The 19086-nt window shown below is 45.2% G+C and overlaps 1 protein-coding gene across 1 annotated transcript in view; it reads left to right on the forward strand.

Moving 5' to 3' along the window:
- Positions 1-13793, forward strand: part of GNB3 (G protein subunit beta 3) — a 121902-nt gene extending 108109 nt beyond the window's left edge. The window contains exons 6-10 of the mRNA XM_078650409.1: positions 2878-3040; positions 5355-5421; positions 9636-9837; positions 10777-10993; positions 12260-13793. Of these exons, the coding sequence (XP_078506535.1) occupies positions 2878-3040; positions 5355-5421; positions 9636-9837; positions 10777-10993; positions 12260-12366 (756 nt within the window). The 3' untranslated portion in view covers positions 12367-13793. The remainder of the gene's footprint in view (positions 1-2877; positions 3041-5354; positions 5422-9635; positions 9838-10776; positions 10994-12259) is intronic.
- Positions 13794-19086: the final 5293 nt, after the last annotated feature.

Genomic DNA, 19086 nt, shown 5'->3' on the forward strand with positions numbered 1-19086 from the left:
GCTCTCTGACTTCAACAGAGAGTTTGGAAACAATAGAGCCAGAAGCAAACAGCTGGACGCACAGAATTAATACTTTAACGTACCTTCGAAAAGGACAAAAAGAAATACAATTGTTGGCACAAACCATAGAATTTAAAGCTGGTTTGACAGTGGTTGCGTGATGTCACGCAACATGCGTACACTTCTTACTCTCTGGTGTGAGACTAGTAATCTGCATCATAAAACTGTCAGTTAAAGCACAAACCTAACTGCCCTAAGAGAAGATTCTCCATAACCCCCTCCTGACAGCCATTTGTTTGGACAGAAGGACCCATGGGCCCGCCCTCCTCTATCCATCAGATGTCTGGCCGGCAGTATTAAAACCAAAGGGGATGATGAACGGAGTGTTGAACATTGCAAGCACTCACCCCCAGTCAACTGATCTGGGTTTATTCCATCATCATTCTTTAGCTCACTCCACCACCCCAGTTCAGACATGGCCATATGCAAATCAGTCTGACCCTGTGCCACATGGGAACAGTCCAACCCGAACTGCCAAGCCACGTCTTCCCTGGACCATAAACAAGCATCCTGGGACCGGTTTCTGGCTAATCAACCGTCATCAGCCAGGCTAGCTTGAATCCAGTGGCAAAGTGAGCAAGGGACCCACATCTGGGCATACCCTGCCAATTTAGGGTGAACAAAGCAAAACCAAAGGGGATGATGAACGGAGTGTTGAACATTGCAAGCACTCACCCCCTGTCAACTGATCTGGGTTTAATCCATCATCATTCTTTAGCTCACTCCGCCACCCCAGTCCAGACATGGCCATATGCAAATCAGTCTGACCCTGTGCCTCATGGGAACAGTCCAGCCTGAACTGCCAATCCATGTCTTCCCTGGACCGGAAACAATCATCCTGGGACCGGTTGCTGGCTAATCAGCCGTCATCAGCCAGGCTAGCTTGAATCCAGTGGCAAAGTGAGCAAGGGACCCACGTCTGGGCATACCCTGCCAACTTAGGGCGAACAAAGCAAAACCAAAGGGGATAATGGACAGAGTGTTGAACATTGCAAGCAGTAGTGAGCACCTCACCGGCTGCCGAGGCACCACGTCACTTCCGATGGGAGCAGCTTGCCCTCTGAAGAGGAGTTTGAAAGAAAAGTAAAGTAGACAGGGCCCTGCTGTCTCCTGCACGTTTGATTTTCATTTCCTCTTTCAACTTGGTATATTTAGAAGTGTGCAGGAAAGAAAAGCCAGCAAGTTAACTAGTCCCTCTTAATTTTTCATTAGACTCACTTCTATGGAAGGACTTATAGCCACTTAACCCCTAACGGCCCGAGGATGTTTTCGAGTTTGCTTGTTTTTTTCCCTTTTTAGGTCAAGCATTCAAGACCTCTTTTATATACTTTAGTAAATACTTATATATATATATGTACTTTGTGGGCTCTGGAGATCAGCCCTAGGACTTGTCTGTTTCCGCTTAGGGATTTTTTTCTGCTCAACTGCCTCTATTTAACTGTCTGGATAGAAAACAACCAGTAGAGGTCAGTAAAATACAGGAATTGCTTTCTGCTTGTTCAACTGCCTCTATTTAACTGTGTTGATAGAAAACGACCAGTAGAAGTCAGTAAAATACCATAATTGCTTTCTGCTGAGGGAGTTTTTTTATTACATTTTTCTGGCAACTGCCTCTATTTAACTTTCTTGATAGAAAACGACCAGCAGAGATCAGTAAAATACCAGAATCACTTTAGCATTCTCTAGATTCCAGGCCAAAGAAATTGTCTTCCACGAGCACCCGTAGACAATAATATTTTTTTCAAATCTTGTATTTTCAGTGATATGACCACCGAAGTCCCTGATTTTATATAAAAACTGAGCTTTGAACTATACCATTTTCCAGTGAAAGGCAATATTGCTCTCCATCAATTCCCATACCTGGCGTGTCACGCAGTTTGATGCTCACTTTCCCTCCATGTTAAAGAACAGTAGTTGTTTCAGCACCCAGGGTAATGTGCTGCATAGCTAAATACATATAAGGTCCCAAAGGCTAGATCGATTGCGTTATAAATGCTTGTTTACTGAGGAAACGCAAGGGCCAAGGCATGGCCTGGCTTAATGAAAATGAGCAGGATGGCACGGACAAATAGGTAAGCGGTAGTGCTGCCAACCACCTACACTACCTAAATCACCTAAACCGATAGGGTTGGCAACTATAGCACTCACACCAAAATAAAAAATAAAACGCCTTCTCAGGGAGTGCGCCCTAATGCTGTTCCCTCAAAAATGCCCATGCTGCTACACCATCCCCCAGAGGTAGAGGGCACCCTTGTACTATCCGTACAGCCAGGGTTCCTCCACCATCTACAATATGGAGCAGTCTTACACCATCCTGCGACGACGGAGCATCCTTACTTCATCCATGCAGACTATACCCCTACACCATCCACACATTCTTCATCATCTGCAGTACCACGCTATCCTGTATCATCGAATGACGTCAGCATCACTCCCACACCCTCCTCTGTATCCAGTGATCCTACACCATGCCCCAAAACTAGGGCTCTTGCACCACACGAACCATCAGTAATCCTGGCACAAAGCTAGAGAGTAAGCCCTTACTTAACTCCTCAGAGCCACTCCAACACTATCTTTAAGAGAGACACTCTCCCACCATCCACCAAAGATACCTAAACTATATTCCAGAGAGAGTGCTTTAGGGGGAGCCTTTCTTTACTGTCCACTCTGAAGAGAACTCTTTTGTATCTTCTCAGAACACTGTTATATCATCTGCCACTGTCTTACACTACTTCATCCTTTCCTACATTTGGCAACCCTACTCCATCCACATCAAGAGGTTTCATAACATAGGTCTGATGTAGATGTTGCTTGCAGGTGCACGCCATCCCACTGCGTTCCTCCTGGGTCATGACCTGTTCCTACGCGCCCTCTGGGAACTTCGTCGCGTGTGGTGGATTGGACAACATGTGCTCCATCTACAACCTCAAGACGCGAGAGGGCAACGTCAAAGTCAGCAGGGAGCTGGCCGCGCACACAGGTGAGGACCTTGGTGGTTGTGATGCTGAATGCATGGTAAGTCCCGCATGACCACAGTGTGATGAAACGCAAGGCGTCCCCTATGTCCATGGCTTCACCAAACCTTAGACTTCTGCCAATAACCAGATCAAACCTGAATCTAAGGCGGCTCACAATAATCAGGGCCAGGCTAATCGATAGGTGTTGCCTAGCGGCCGAGACCCCCAATTTGGTACCTGAGGACCAAGAACTGACCTGAGTTCTAAACCCTGCTCCTGCACTTGACTAAAAATTGTGCGTTTCTGGGCAAATCACTTAGGGCCTTATTAATGATGGCTTGCGACACTTTTACACCGCAGTTGCGTCACTTTTTGTGAAACAGTGGTGGCATAAATAATACTCCACGTTGCGCCATATTTACAAAGTGACATATCTATGCAGATGCATTACTTTGTAAATGTCTGCACTATATTATACCTGTGTCAGGTATTATGTATGCAGGGGGGCATTCCCACATGAAAAAGCCTCATAGAAGTGGCGTAGAAAACAGATTTCACTGCGCCACTTCTAAGACACTACTGCGTCAAAACCTTACGCCTGCCTCACAGCAGGCATAGGGGTGACACAGTGCAATGGGAATAGGCCTCCCCATGCATTGCTGGAGTTGAGTCATGCTTACGACACAACTCCAGCAATTCGTTGGTTCTGCACCGACAGATACGTCAGGATTCCTGACGTATCTGTCATTCCTTGCGACATAGTGCGCCGTACAATGAATACAGTGCATCCATCGTGTTGCAAGGAGGGCACACTGAAAAGTCGAAGTGTGCATAACTGCTTTCACGCAGCGATGCAAGACTTTTCATAAATGAGGTCCTTAATCTGTATGTGCCTAATTAGAATTTACCCTATTGCCATCATGCTGTGATGAAGCACCAAGCTGTTATCTCTTTAAAACATTACAGAAAGCATGATGTATTGGCTCATAGTCTGCCAAAAGTATGCATCTTAAATGAGCTAACAAAGTAAACTTCCCTTTTGCTGTAAGTCATTTGTAGGCTCACTTAAACCTTTATATGTCAAAAGAAGGAGAGATGATTTACAAAATAATTCTTTTGAACCACCTCTAAGGCAACAGTTACTGGATTGTTGCTTTCATGTAGCGCTCAAGCAGACAAGAGACAGCTTCAGAGCGCTATTAATAACAAAATCACTTTGCTCAGGCACAAGTCGCGCGTCTTTTTTTTATTGTGCACTCGACATAAACCTGTTAAGTTTCATATATAAATGATAATTGCATGAGGTAAAAGCTTCTCTAAGCAATCTCTTCATTTGGGTTTCATTTTGTGTTGCCGATACAAACATTTTCATTATTATTTTGTATTATGTTAAGATTCAAAGCTGTAAAGCAGTTTAATTTTCACTAAGAAAAATGGAATAAAAAAAAAATACTTACCTGTTTGTTGCCGGTCACCAGCCGCCACCTTTTCTCTGTCCTCACTGTTTTCCTGGCTCCCGGAAGCCCCCAGGCTCCCAGACTCCTCTAGCCAATCACAACGCTGCTGTCCCCTGCATGACAGCAGCTTCATGATTGGTCTGGGCGCCGTGGTTCAGCGCTCAGACAGGGACTGGGAGCCTGTGCATGTTCCCCACCAAGGCTGTGCATTACAGCCGGTAAAGAACACGCAAAGTGCGCATGAGGTTTGGCCGGTCCGAGACGACAGACCAAACGGTCATGCGCATTTAAGGTGCACCAACCCCTCCTCCTCCCTCTGATGAGGCGAGCCCAGCCCCACCCGCCCTAACCTGTCTCCAAGGTCCACTAAAAATAAAATAATACCAATGTTCTATTATTATCATTTTATTTTTCCTTTGTGCTGCTCCGCGAGCAGTGGGATGACTCTGCCTGTTCAAATGCTAATGATGGTTTGTTGTAAATTTGGGAACCTGTGAAACCAAGAAAGTGATGTTTTAGAGAGAGTATTTACCTGTCAAAAATCGAATTGTTTGCAGTTGCAGTGAGCTATGTAAGATTGCCTGCACAGGTGCAAGCAACCCATTTATGTTGCGTGGTCAGTGACGTCACTGTATCCTTTAACTCCTTTAGTACTGGCCACGTTCAACGGACGTCGCGTGCACTACCTCGGTAGCGCTGCGCACGTCCGTTGAACGTCGCTGCCCCGCCCGCGCAATAGAACGTTCCGCACCAGCGCAGAACGTTCAGCGCAGGCAAGGGGTTAAAATCAAACTAAAAGAGGACAACTTCGCTGTACTAAAACGAATAAATAAACAGATGCTAAATTAATGCAAATATTGTCAACTCTCTCCTCCCACAGGCTATTTATCCTGTTGCAGATTCCTGGACGATAACCAGATAGTGACCAGTTCTGGAGATACCACCTGGTAAGGAGCTGAGTTTCTGGTTGGATAGGTAACCTTTCTCTCTGCAATGAACCCCCAAGTGGCACCGCTTCCTGCATGGGCAGGCTGGTACTATTCTGTAATAGTGGGCGCACTGCCTGATCCATGTGTTAATTCCTTGCGTGTGCTGAGCGTTCTAAAAAATGGGCGTGGTCAGCTCGTCATCAGCACAGCGCCACAGTGCAGCGAAGGGGTAAAACCTAATATGGGGACACTTCCCACTTCAATAGAAATCTAGGAGTCTCCATTCTGGATTTAAAAATAGCCCAGCGTGTATCTCCCAAATAAAATATTCTATTAGTAGCCTGGTGACGCAGTCCGAAGTGCTTAATTTAAAAATAAATAAGTTACTGTCAGGGCCGAATATATACCTCAGAAAGCAACAGCAGCTTTCACCAGCCGGTGTCCTTGTGAGTGCGGGCAAATGCCAGTCCCGATGCCACCTGCTGCCCATCACGCGCCGACAAATGAGACAATTTGGAATATTGTAGGTCACCAGAGCTGGAAGAATGAATGGCATGGACGCAGTGATGTTATTATTTTTTTAATGTATATTTGAATTTTTAAACACGTTGATAATGTTCTGTTTAAAAACTGGATGGACAGCGCCACCATGTATGTTATCAAGTGTTGAGCAATTTGATTTAAATCCAGACTGTTCACACCAATTAGGTCTTTCTTAGTAGCCCTAGCTATGATGATACTCCTAAATGGATGTGGCAAGCATCTCTCCACTGAATCCAAAGTATTATGTGTTGATAGTTTAGTGGTTACTTCTGGAAACCCTTTTTATGTCTCGCCTGCGACATCACATGTGTACTCGCTTGCAAGAGATATTGATTCCTACAAGGAGCCCGCCCACTGCTTACCATTCATAAGCTTTATTGTAACTTTTACTTGCTATGGCGCAATTGCCCAGCACATGCTGGTCTCACTTCCTCTTCTTTCGAGTGGAGCATGGACCAAGTACTGATTCCCTCTTCTTGATTAGCATTCTTCCACTGCTCTCACTGTGATTGAGGTACTATTTTTCATCTTAACATTCGTGTTCCCTCTTCCTTTCCATCCCTTGTCTGTGTTGCTTTTTCCCTCGCACCCTGCTCGTTGCCTATGTTGCTTCTTCTCTCCCACACTCCACCCTCCCGTTGTTTGTCTAACTTCTTCCCTTCCACCTCCACTCCCTCCTGTTGTATGTGTTGTTCCTGACCCAACTCGCCCGAAAAAAATAGAGCTGTGTCGCAGCCAACATTTACAGCATCATAGTGCTTTCCCCCATCCCGTTGCCCTTTCCACAGTCCCTCCGCTTGTCTGTGTTGCCTCTTCCCTCCCTCCTGTTATCCATGTTGAAACAGAATGGCTTATCGATGACGCCGTTAATCGGGGTCCTTTTTAAGCACCGCTGTTGGGATCTCATCATGACCCTTTGCCTCTTAATGTATAGCTCCCTTGATGAACATTGCTGTCTCTTTGCTGTTGGTGTAGATACCATAGGACAAACTGAAGTGGAGTTCAGACCCTGGAAGCAGTAAGTGGAGCCCATAGATTGAAAACCCTCTACTCCTGATGCAGTATGGTGGTTCAAGAGCCTTTAACTCTGATAGCACCAGACCTGGCAATAATGCAGCAGAACTGCCAAACTCAGAAAAGCGGGTCAGAACAGAACTCTCAGAAGCTCTAACACCCTACTTCTTCTCCCACTCAAAGCACGAAAACAAAAAAACACGGCCAGGTCCTTTGCTGGAAATGCTCCCAAAGTATGGAACTCCATCCGGCCCCCCCACATCAGAACTATTCCTTACTTCCCGAAATTCAAAAGCCAACTCGAAATCCTTTTCCTCGACCGCTCCCTTCCGAACAGATAGGAACCGCTTGGAGTGGTCAAAACGCCTCGGCCCTCATCTTCGATGCGGTTGACCATTTCTACTTGACTTTTATCCTGAACGCATGGCTGACTGTATTATATTTGCCTTCTTTTGCACTGCTCTCTACTTGTTGTAAAGCGCTCCGATACCTTCCCGTCAGGCTAGCGCTATATAAAACTTCATAAATAAAAATAAATAAAAATTGTTGTTTTCCTGAGTTGCATTATGCAAATCGTTCCAGAACCACTCTGCCTTTCTTCTTTTCAGTGAAATCCAATGTCTAATCTCGCTTCTTTTTTAAAAGCCTCCTCTGAATGGCCCAGCTCGCTAAAACAAAATTCTGAAACCATCAGTGAACCATGCCATTCATCATTTGAAAGCAGTTGAACTATTTTGCCTCTATATTCTCTCATTTTCCTCTTTGGGGTAAATCTTTTTTTGGCCTGTTCTAGATTCACAGTTGGATAGAAACGGTTTGAATTTTTAAATTATTTCCAGCTTATCATTATTTAGACGCTCTACGCAAGGTATTAACAAGACCCGGTATATAGTTGTCCAGCTCTTTTTGGGCTACTCTGTCCTGTTCCGTCTTGTGAAACTCGATTTCGTGAACTAACAAAGGTCAGTGCTTAATTTGAGCCGGTGGTTCCCGTTCCTCAACGTCGGCACTCAATTGTCAAGACAGCGCTTGTGACAGACTGCCACATGGTGGCGCTATTTGGCTAATTTAGAGATGAGCATAACAGCAGTAAATTATTAATTCAATATACATTAAAAATTACTATTACCTGAGCCCAAGCCATTCTTACAGCTTTGGGGGCATGGAATTGTTTGAAAAATTGTCACATTTGTAGGAGTGTGATGGTTAGTAGTTGTGTTATTACTATCATTGGCAGCAGGGGCAATGTGTGGTGCACAGGGACATCTTATAGATTTTTGGGGCCCTTGGCCAACGGTATTGCGGTGGTTCCTGTTTGGAACAGCTTTGAATTTATGATACCATTTCTGCTCTTTCATGCCCTCTTTGGTCAGGTCACAGTGCACGGATACACTGGTCCAGATACCAAATGTGTTTACATCTAATATTCAGGGATAGAGAAGTGTTCTCATTATTATGATACAGCAGCAGCTCACTAATAATCTCTGTGACCGCCAGCCATTTATCATACGTGAGGTCCTGTATTTATCTAAAAGAAACTTTTTGTGGATTTGCATGCAACACAAAGACAACATTTTTCTGAAAATTGTCTTTATAAACTCTCACACACCACTCACATTAAAAATAAATTAACCGAAAACGGTATTTAAAACAATCTGTTTAACAATTATTCAAGGTCATCAGTGCAAGACTCTCTGCAGACCAGAGCTGGCTCTATCAGGGGCCCCCATAGAGTCCCTGGGCCAGAGCCCACTTTGCCCAAGCCTTAAAAATGGCTCAGGTGGTGCAAGCTGCAGTGTCTTCCTGACGAGGCACTTCTGTTTTTTTTGTTTTTTTTTACAAATTAAGCACTGTTCTCGTCCATTTTTGGCAGAAATGGAAAGGCAGAGGGCACGTGGGCTTGCACCACAGGCAGTCAGTCAGTCAATCAATCAATCAGGTGTTTGAAGAAGTGCGACTACTCACCCGTAAGGGTCTCAATGTGCTTGGGGTGGGGTGTGCAGGTTCCATTCCATCAAGGAGGGGGTCTGACAAAGAGCCAGGTTTTGAGGTTTCTTTCGAAGATGGGGAGCGATGTTGTCTGTCTGAGGTGTCGGAGGCAGCACCTGTAAGTTTTGTTTCGCTTCCTTAGGAGACCAGATCAAAACAACTCAGCTACTCGCATCGTCTACTCACACACCCACCTGCATCTGTGATCTGCCAATCAGTGAAATCACAGCCACCATTTATACAAGAACCCATTATCTAATCAGATCTTGCATCACCCTCCCTTCGAGGAAGAGATACTTTGTTTGCTTCCTCCAAGGTCACCAAACATGGTTCTCAGAAAACAAGGCACCTGCTGCAATGCTCAGGTTCTCATAATGATCAACCACATACTAGCAGGGAAAAGTGGCCCTACAGGCAACTCATGAGAAGATAACTTCTGAAGAAGAGGGTTCCCTAGACAACCCAGCCGCCTGGCAATAGGGCTATGGCAGTAATTCAGAGGATAACCCCAACAGAGAATAGGACATACCTTCCGGTTCAAATTAAAGGGCAGGTATTCTCAAAGATGCAACCACTGTTCGAGAGACACCTATGCTATCAACCGATGAAAGGTTAAGGGGTGGTTGGTGGTACCAGAGCCCATTATGCACTAACCATTCATCTCTTTCTCTCACCCACCCCATCAGCGCCCTCTGGGATATTGAGACTGGCACGCAGAAGACGGTCTTCTTGGGCCACATGGGCGACTGTATGAGTCTGGCTGTGTCCCCCGACTTCCGGATCTTTGTGTCGGGGGCCTGTGATGCTACAGCCAAGCTATGGGACATTCGCGAGGGCACCTGCCGCCAGACCTTCACTGGGCATGAATCCGACATCAACGCCATCTGTGTAAGTACCAGGCATAAGTTCCATTGATAGTCAGGCAATGAATGTAGGATAACGCGAGTCCCAGTGTTGGAAAAGAACTAAGTCAGGATATAGAAAGGTCAGTTTTAGTTACACCACAAATGTAGGACCACCTTGGGAAATGTGTAACAGACACAGATGGTACAGTAACAGTTCTACAAGAGGAACATTATAGATATAAGTAGATACTGGACAGATATGTAGAGAGCAATTCACAGGATTATTACTAAACAAGAAGTTATACGGGTGGTGCATCGTTATGGACTTAGCATGACCACTGACAGAGAGAGCGATAGGCCTCTTTGAAGAGATTGATCTTGTGTAGATGTATTGATGTTACTAGGATGGTTGTAGATCCCATGAGGGTTTAGAGGTAGGAGTGACCACCAACGACAGACGTAAATTTGTTAGGGTGTCTCAATGGTCCGTATACCAAGACAGCTGGATAGCCATTCATTGTATGTTGTTATCCGTGATCGATAAATTCTATAGCGAAAGTGTGAAGCGTGCTTATAGCAGAAAACGCAGTCGTACATTTAGACTTGTGAGACATAGTCTGCAAAGAAAAGCACAGATCCAAATTGGAACCCTTCCCCTCTTCACCCTGTCCCCTTCCCCCCCCACAGTCACAGGTATTTCATTAGAGCTGGTGAGGCGGAGGGTGAAATCCATGATTTGTCCTTGTGTGTGTGTGTGTGTGTGTGGGGGGGGGGGGGGCAGATCCAGTCTTTTGTAAGGTCCTTTTAATCCATGAAGATTTTCCATAGTGTACCTAAATGAGTTTAAGCTGCCTTCTATTTCATCTGGAAACAAAAGAAGTTAGTTTACTGTACAGAGAGTTACAGCCTTTGGTGCAATGGATGTGGGGGGGTGACTCTCAGGGTGCCAAAAGACTCAGACTTCCTTTCTCGCTCACCCTAGTTCTTCCCCAACGGTGAGGCGATCTGCACTGGCTCCGACGACGCAACATGCCGCCTCTTCGACCTGCGAGCTGATCAGGAACTGACTGCCTACTCTCACGAGAGCATAATTTGTGGGATCACATCGGTGGCGTTCTCTCGCAGTGGCCGCCTACTGCTTGCCGGCTACGATGACTTCAACTGCAACATGTGGGACTCCATGAAGGCCGAGCGCGTGGGTGAGTGAGGGTCCAGTCCAGGAGACGATCAGACCCAAGATAGGGGCTGAGGAGTGAGGAAAGGGAGACTCTACAATAAACTGTATTTATCACATCAAGGGTGTTTATAAAGCGATAAATAGAACTACGCGGGAACCTCAGAACTCTTAGAATGGGTGAGCCAAGGAGTTGAGTCTTGTTGTGGTAGCAAAGAAACTTAGAGATATCATTTACATCACTAGATGTCTGTACCAAAGACAACCTGTTGCCAGTCTTCTCCCTTGCCCTCAATTCAATGTGTTCTTTTACACAGAGGACAAAGAAGTGTGAGAGGTAGGAGGGCAGATTTACAGAATCTGCGACAAGCCATCACACACGTAATGTGATGAATGCAGTGCGCCTACAAACATGTATTAAAGAAGCTCCTTCAAATGTGTAGGTGGTAGAACCAGAAACAGTCCAACTAAAAATGTTCTGTAGTGTTAAACAGTCAAATATGACTTTCACACAAGGCTGTCATGCAAGACCGCAGAGATATGTAGTGGTGTGGGTGGTGACCCGTGTGGCCGCCTTGATCGCCAGAGCCATGGACAGCTGGTGGAGTAAGCTGCAAGTGTCTTCGCTCTGTGAAATTGAAGAGACCTACTGCCTCCTAACAGCCGGTTGACTGGCGAAGGCCTTGCTGTGTGATGGTTGTCGCACCCTTCGTCTCAGTAGTCGTTTCATTGGGGCATATTCAATTTAGAGCATTCCTAAAACACACAATATGTGAAGCAGTAGGCTCAGCTACTCTCTGAGCTACCTTGAGGAAACTATTGGTTTTTGTTTGAGGACCAGTGCCAATTTCCCTTCAATTCTGACAGCTACTTGGGAATGTGTTGTGCCTTAAGGGATCCTGTATGGTTGGCATTCAAGGTTACTGGTTCTTAGCAACAAAAGCTGTTGACGGAGGAGACTCTTTGCAGAATGTAATGAGCTATGCAGTAGAGGACTACATTACAATTGATTCCAAACAAAAATCTTCCCATCAATATGGAAACCTCCTGAATCTCGTAGAATGGAGACCCTGCTGGCGGACATACCCCTCCCGTAGAGAATTCATTTAGCAGATGCCCCACCAAAGCAGAATGCTCCAGTTGAGAATTTAGTACTTCCTCCACAAACTGGATGATTATCTGTTGCCACACAAATCTAAATCAGACCCTTAAACTCCTATGCTGTGTTATTGTCCTCCAAGTGACACATTACAAGGGCTATCTACTGACTCCCCCTCTCTCCTTCGCACAGGTGTCCTCTCCGGCCACGACAACAGGGTCAGCTGCTTGGGGGTCACCACCGATGGCATGGCCGCGGCCACCGGCTCCTGGGACAGCTTCCTAAAGATCTGGAACTGAGGAACAGCGGAGCAGATGGCAGGAGGGCATATCTTGCAGAAGGAAAAAGAACCCCAGCGCTGTGGTGGCTGACCACACAAATGTTCTTATTTTAACTTATAAATATTTATATATAATTTACATATAATTTACATAGGTGCTAATAATATTGGCTCAGATATTTGCCCTTCTTTTATCACACTCCACTTAGATGCTGTTGTGCTGGATGCCCTCTCCTTCTAAATATAGTTGGAAATTAATGGGTGGTGGGCATGAACACAGCCAAAAGCAAATCTCTCATTCTCCAATCTATTCCGAACAAATAGTCGGTTTTGGTGAAGTATTTTGCAATGTTCATCTAGGCTTGTGCTTTGCAAGACCTTATATGATGGTAGAATAGAATTACGCACTTGAACGTTGACACTAGTTCGTCTGAACAGGAAAAAAAAATTATAGCCTGTCCACTAATACTCATGAAGGTAGAGAGCATTTGTTCCTGGATTCAAGATGGCCGCCTTGTTTGACGATGCTCTTTTACGTCTAAACCTGGCGCAGACTGCTGTGCAATGGTGGGCTGGTGCACCTGCAGGAAACGCACAGCTATTGGTATACCACTTTTGCCCTGCCCAAGGATGCACTACAATTTGCTCCCATCTAGTGACCAGTAACCACAGGCAAACTGGCACACCAGGCAGGGACAGACTGGAATAAAAATGGCCGCTTGGCCCTGCGGAATGCGGTTTTCCCCTAATTTCAATCCAAGTTCCTTCACCCCAATCAGACCGCTGCCTTCATAATCAAGGTGGCAAGAGCAAAGTAGACAGACTGAAATAAATATGGTCATCTTGCCCACCCAAACAAGGCTATTCAACTGCTTCCTTTGACGTCCCCTGCACACATATCACCCGGAAACAAGCTGGTGTGTAGACAGACTAAAATAAACCTATCCGCTTTTCCCTGCCCATTGAAGATGTTCACGCATATCCCTTTGGATAGGGTGGAAGGTATTGAAATAAACGGGGCCACCTTGCCAGGAGTGGACCCATGGTATTCCTCTGTTGCATGGGTATCCTGTGTGTGAGATCATGGTTGTGCCACCACTAAGTTTGCAACTCTAGGTGGCAGCTGAGCCTATGATAGCCTTATAGACTCATCATAGACCCATCACTGACATTTGTTAACCTAATCCTTGCCACACCTTCCCTAGAACCTGCTAAAATCCTCCTTCATGCACCTCACAGCCCACCCAGGTCTCAAACAGCCCGACACTGGTTGCCACATTAGCTCCTATACGCCCGCCCACCTGACTTATGAATAGAATCAAAAATCCCTGCATAGCGCACCTCCTTACTTCGTATTGTAGGCGATGCCTGCTACTAAGAACTTTGTATCATAAGCCAGAGTTTTATAGTCGCTGATGAATAAATGTAATTTAGAAAATTAAAAAAGTGTCAGTGTTTATATTTCTTCCCAGCGCAAAATGGCCGATTGCGACATGCCAAGCGGGTGATAGGCTGAGTGGACCATCATGCTTAGACTTGCAGGCTAGAGCCTCCCCTCGACCACCAGTGCCCCCAGGCTCTCACTAGAGGACACTAGGGGCCAGTTGTATCAAGCAAATGCGAATTTCCGCCTTTGTGAGAGCGAATTTGCTAAATGGAATGTATGAAGCAAAATCTGGTGCAAAATAAGGAATCGCAAAATTTGCGATTCCTTATTTTGCAATTGCATTTAAGGAATCGCAAATTTTGCGATTCCTTAAATGCAATGTATGTAGCAAAAAAAATTAGCAAAATGCCCTTAAGGAATCGCAAATTACGGGTGGTAAGTTGCGAATTCCTTGAAAAATGCAAATTTTTTAAAGTGCCATGTGACACACATACATGCCCTTAGGGCATGTATGTGCGCCACATGTGCACCCTTGCATATTTCAGGGGTGCAGCTGCACCCTTGAAATTATTCTCAATTTGTGATTAGCAAATTGCGAATCGCAAATTGAGAATAACTTCCCATTCATTCCTATGGGCCTCCTGGCCCATAGAAATGAATGGGAAAGTATTCCTTAATTGCGATTCGCAATTTGCTAATCGCAATTAAGGAATTTTAAGAAATCGCTATAAAATAGCGAACTTCTACATACATCCCAATTTGCAATTCCCAAATAGCGATTTCTAAAAAAAAAAATCGCTATTTGGGAATCGCAAATGATGGTGATGATACATCTGTCCCTAGAAGAGGGGAAGAGAAGGAAGAATGTAACAAGTCTGTCCTAGATGAGGGAACAGTAAAACCACCACAACCTTTTTCATGGCAGGAAAGAGTATTACCACCTCCACAGCATCTGGAGAATACACTAAGGTGGCTTTTAATAGTCTTCTGCGTGGAGGAAACATCGGGATATTTTAAACAATTGAATACAGCAGCATCCGCTGCTCTTTTGGGCAAGGGTGGTGTGTGGAGGGGAGGAGGTCATGGTATCTTTTTCCAAAAGTCCCACAGCAGCATCCTCTCATCAGTCTGAGAAGATCTTAATAAGCAATTTCAGGCACCCCCACACTGCTGTGCCTCAAGTGCTCCCAAACTGGAGTCTCCTGGCCACAAAACACGCACTAAACTAACACAAGAACACATCAGGCTGTGTATTTTCATGTAGTGCCACAAGCACAATGATGGAATAACTCAGGGTACCTGCTTGAATAGTAAAGAGAAAGTGTTCACCCAAATGTCAAGGCTAGTCGTGAATACTTGCATCTTGAAGGCAAAACAAAATGCAAACTGTAGGAAATTGATTGCTAAGCTATGGGGGAGAGAGGCCAGAACCTTGATTAGGGGTGTAGCTTAATAATGTAAAATTACAACAAAATGCCAAAGGATGCATTTATCGTTGAAAAAACAGCGCTATAAGCAAGAACACAGACCGCAGCAGCCGCTCGCTAAATTAATTCTTCTTGTTCTCCTGCGGTATTGTTTTTGTGTTTCATTATTTATAATTACTCAAACAGCCACAATCACGTAATTATTGGTAATTTCATGTGAAAAGATGAATGCGAAATTACTCAGATTACTCCAGTGTGATTAAAAATTCACCCAGGCCAAGCCTTGATTTGCAATGGAACTGGGCTCTCACCAAACAAACAATCTGACCTCTGTATCTGAGATTGGTTTCAGTGAGGGATGCCTGGCTAGCAAAAACAGTTCTGTTCAAAGCAATGAACCAAGACTATAATAGGACAGAGCAAATCTAGGAAATGCAGCCTAGGAACTCTTTTTACCTGGCCCCAGAGGACACTATATTTGGAACCAACCTGAGGGGGTGGGTGGAGGGTTGGAGAGAAAAGCATTGGATCCAATGCTACATTGTACCCAACTTACGTCAAAATGGAACTAAAGGGTTAATAAGGTACCACAAATGAATACACCGAAAACAACATTAGAAAATATCGCCTTTCACTTTTGTACCAGGTTCCCTGATCAACAAGAGAAAGAACTCAGTAAAGCAATAATTAGGCGGCCAGATCAGATGACTTCCAGGTCCAAAAGTTAAGCTGGTATCGGTTTATTGCAGAAGGACTTAAAACAAGGTTTGGCAGAAAAGTTAAAGAAAAAAAAGCACTAAATATTTCAAACCCTGGGGGTGAGCACGAAAGGAAAATACAAAGGGCCTCCACAGTCGTGGCAGAGGTTCCGCAGTCGTAAGGGAGTGTCCGCACCGTGGCGGAGGACCTGTAGTCGTAGGGGAGTCTCCGCACTCGTAGCGGAGGCCCCGCAGTTGTCAGGAATGTCCGCACTCATGGCGGAGACTCCACAGTTGTAGGAAAGTGTCCGGCTCGTGGCGGAGGCCCCGCAGTCATGGGGGAGTGTCCGCACTAGTGGCGGTTGCCCCGCAGTAGTAGCGGAGGCCCCGCAGTCATCGGGGAGTGTCTGCACTCGTGGTGGAGGTTCCGCAGTTATAGGGGAGTTTCCTTACTCGTGGTCGAGACCCCGCAGTCGTAGGGGAGTCTCTGCACTTGTGGCGGAGGCCCCGCAGTCGTGAGGGAGTGTCCGCACCCGTGGTGGAGGCCCTGCAGTTGTAGGGGAGTCTCCACACTCTAAGAGGAATCTTTGCCATGAGAATTCTCATGGCGGAGGTCCCACCCAGAGTGCTGAGACTCCCCCACGACTGCGGGGCCTCCACCACGCGTGCGGAGGCCCTTTGTGAATGAGGTCCAAAGATGGAGGAATGCATGGCCTGGAGTGAACTTTCATGATGTTGGAGGTTTGAGCAAAGAGAACAGTTGCCAAGCAGTCTAACACAGCTTGCCTGTGTACAAACTACTGATGCTGCCTGGCAAACCCCCAAACTGGGTTACAAACCTGAAAGCAAATTCGGAATTGTGTCAGTGAACGGCTTGGGCCCCATCCTGTTCACCCAAGCATCAGAGCTCCATTCAGCTTAGAGGTCGGAGTTGCTTATTGGAGCCTCCCCAGAAAACACCCAGAACAAGGATGGAGCACCCCCCCTCTCCCCCTCCCCCGCACACACTTCTCTAGTCAATATTCACCTACCTGTCCCAGGAACTAGGCTGTGAAACCCTCACTCAATGGGAAGGCAGAAGAACAAGATTAGTCACAGGAAGTGGCAGACTGGGCCCTGGCCAAGATTTCTGGGAAAGAAGCCATGGGGCCCTGCCAGGTAAAAGACATCAGTTCTTCCCAGCTAAATAGCTTATCTGAACTAAGAAAATATCTGGAAGTTAGTAGGGAATGCAGGAAGCTGTAGCCAAGGAGAACTCCATGAGGTTGGTTAAGTGTAGTTAACCCCAAACAGATTAAAAAGCTCAGATGCAGAAAAAAAAACCATCAAGCTAAAGCTTCGGAGAACTCATCAGGAAGGCCTGGCACCTTTTCGCAGTCCTGCAAAAGTCTCAACTGTCAGATAAAGTTACAACTTCTACAGGGCTGGTTTCTGAAGCATCGTCCACAGGATCAAATTGTAAAGCGGCTTCACACAGCTCCAGTTTGGGTCCACAGCAAAAGGATGAGATCCAACTGCTTCCTGGATTCATCGCCGCAGCACCAGCTACCTTCATCCAAATGGTGGTTTGCACGGCCGCGTAACACAGGAGATGTTTTGCAAGAAAGGGCAGAGGGAATGTCAATTTGAAACTGCTCTAAGAATTTACTTCCACAACTTAACACATCTCTGTCTCCAGGACCTTCTACATCCTTCTCCCGTGAGAGAGATGTTCCACAGGAATCTATGAGAAAATCACACTTGTGTTTTGCATGCATGCCTTCAGAACGCCGTCATTAGAACCAACATGTTTGTAATAATCCAGGAAAACTTGTAATTTGAAGTAGGTTTATTGAACAGCACAGCATCCAGTCCTAGCACAGCAGTATCTAGGTTATAACTGATAAGCAGTGCAGAATGGTGTATGAGCAAAGCTCTGTTGAGAATATAGAATGCAGAAAGAAACACAACATGGCACATGCATTTAAAGAGGCAGAATTACAAATAACAACAAACTTGCATCAGTGGTGATGATATATCTCTTGCCAATCCTAAAAGGTTTCAAAGTTGGAGAATTTACAATATCATGCTTAATATCAGTGAAAGCCTTTTCTTGTTCAGCCTCCCACACAAATGTATTACTTTGCCTTAGTAATCTTCTTAACGGCTCCATTTTGGTAGCAAAGTTTGCAACAAATTTACTGTAATATTCACACATGCCCGAAAAAGAAAGCAATTGTTCCTTATTGCTTGGGGCTGGAGCACTGAGAATTGCATCAACATTAGATTTTTTAGGAATTAAACCTTCCCCCGATAATGTATGGCCCAAATAGTCAACCAATTTCTTAAAAAGCTTGCATTTATGTGCCTTGAGGGTAAGACCACACTTCTCCAACCTACTACATACATCGCTTAAGTGTGAAGCATGTTCTGCCTCGTTTTTAGAGAAAATCAAGACATCTTGGAAACACTTGACAAACATATCAAGATCTCTAAAAATTTGGAACATAACCCGTTGGAAAACAGAGGCGGCGGATGCGAACCCAAAAGGCATTCTTCTGTATTGGAAGAGTCCCATAGGAGTAATGAAGGCTGTATATTTTTGGGAATCTTCAGTAAGCTCAATTTGATGGTATGCCGATCAGAGATCTAAAGTGGAGAAGATTTGCGCACCATCAAAACGAGAAACAAGCTCATTAATGTTGGGAAGGGGATGACAATCTATAATAATATTGGAGTTAAGTGCCCTCAAATCAATGCAGACTCTTAATTTCTGGTCAGGCTTACGCACCAAAACGATGGGCGAAACCCATTCGGACGACTCAATGGGTTCTATGATGTTGTCCTTCAGCAAGTCATTCAACATTTCCTTTAATTCATCTCTGACATTTAGGGGAACCCCTCTTAGCTTTTGTTTAACCGGAATTGCTCCTTCCTTCAACACAATTTTATGTGCAAAGTTTTTCAATTTACCTAACTGGTCACAGAAAACTTTGTCAAACTTATTGCTCCAAAATGAGATATCATTCTTCCCTTCATTACTATAGCAAATAGCATTGATCATTTCTTGCTCACTGCACAAAGAGATGGGGTCCTTGGCACGTGGATTTAATTTGATGCCAAGTTCCCATTGGTCATGCCACCCAAGTACGTTGACTCCTTTCACAGCAATGTATAATTTGATATGAGCTGACCTTCCTCTAAAACATAATGGAACATTTAAAAATCCTTCAATATCAATCTTATTC

This window comes from Lissotriton helveticus, chromosome 7, assembly GCF_964261635.1.
Source record: "Lissotriton helveticus chromosome 7, aLisHel1.1, whole genome shotgun sequence".
NCBI classification, from domain to species: domain Eukaryota; kingdom Metazoa; phylum Chordata; class Amphibia; order Caudata; family Salamandridae; genus Lissotriton; species Lissotriton helveticus.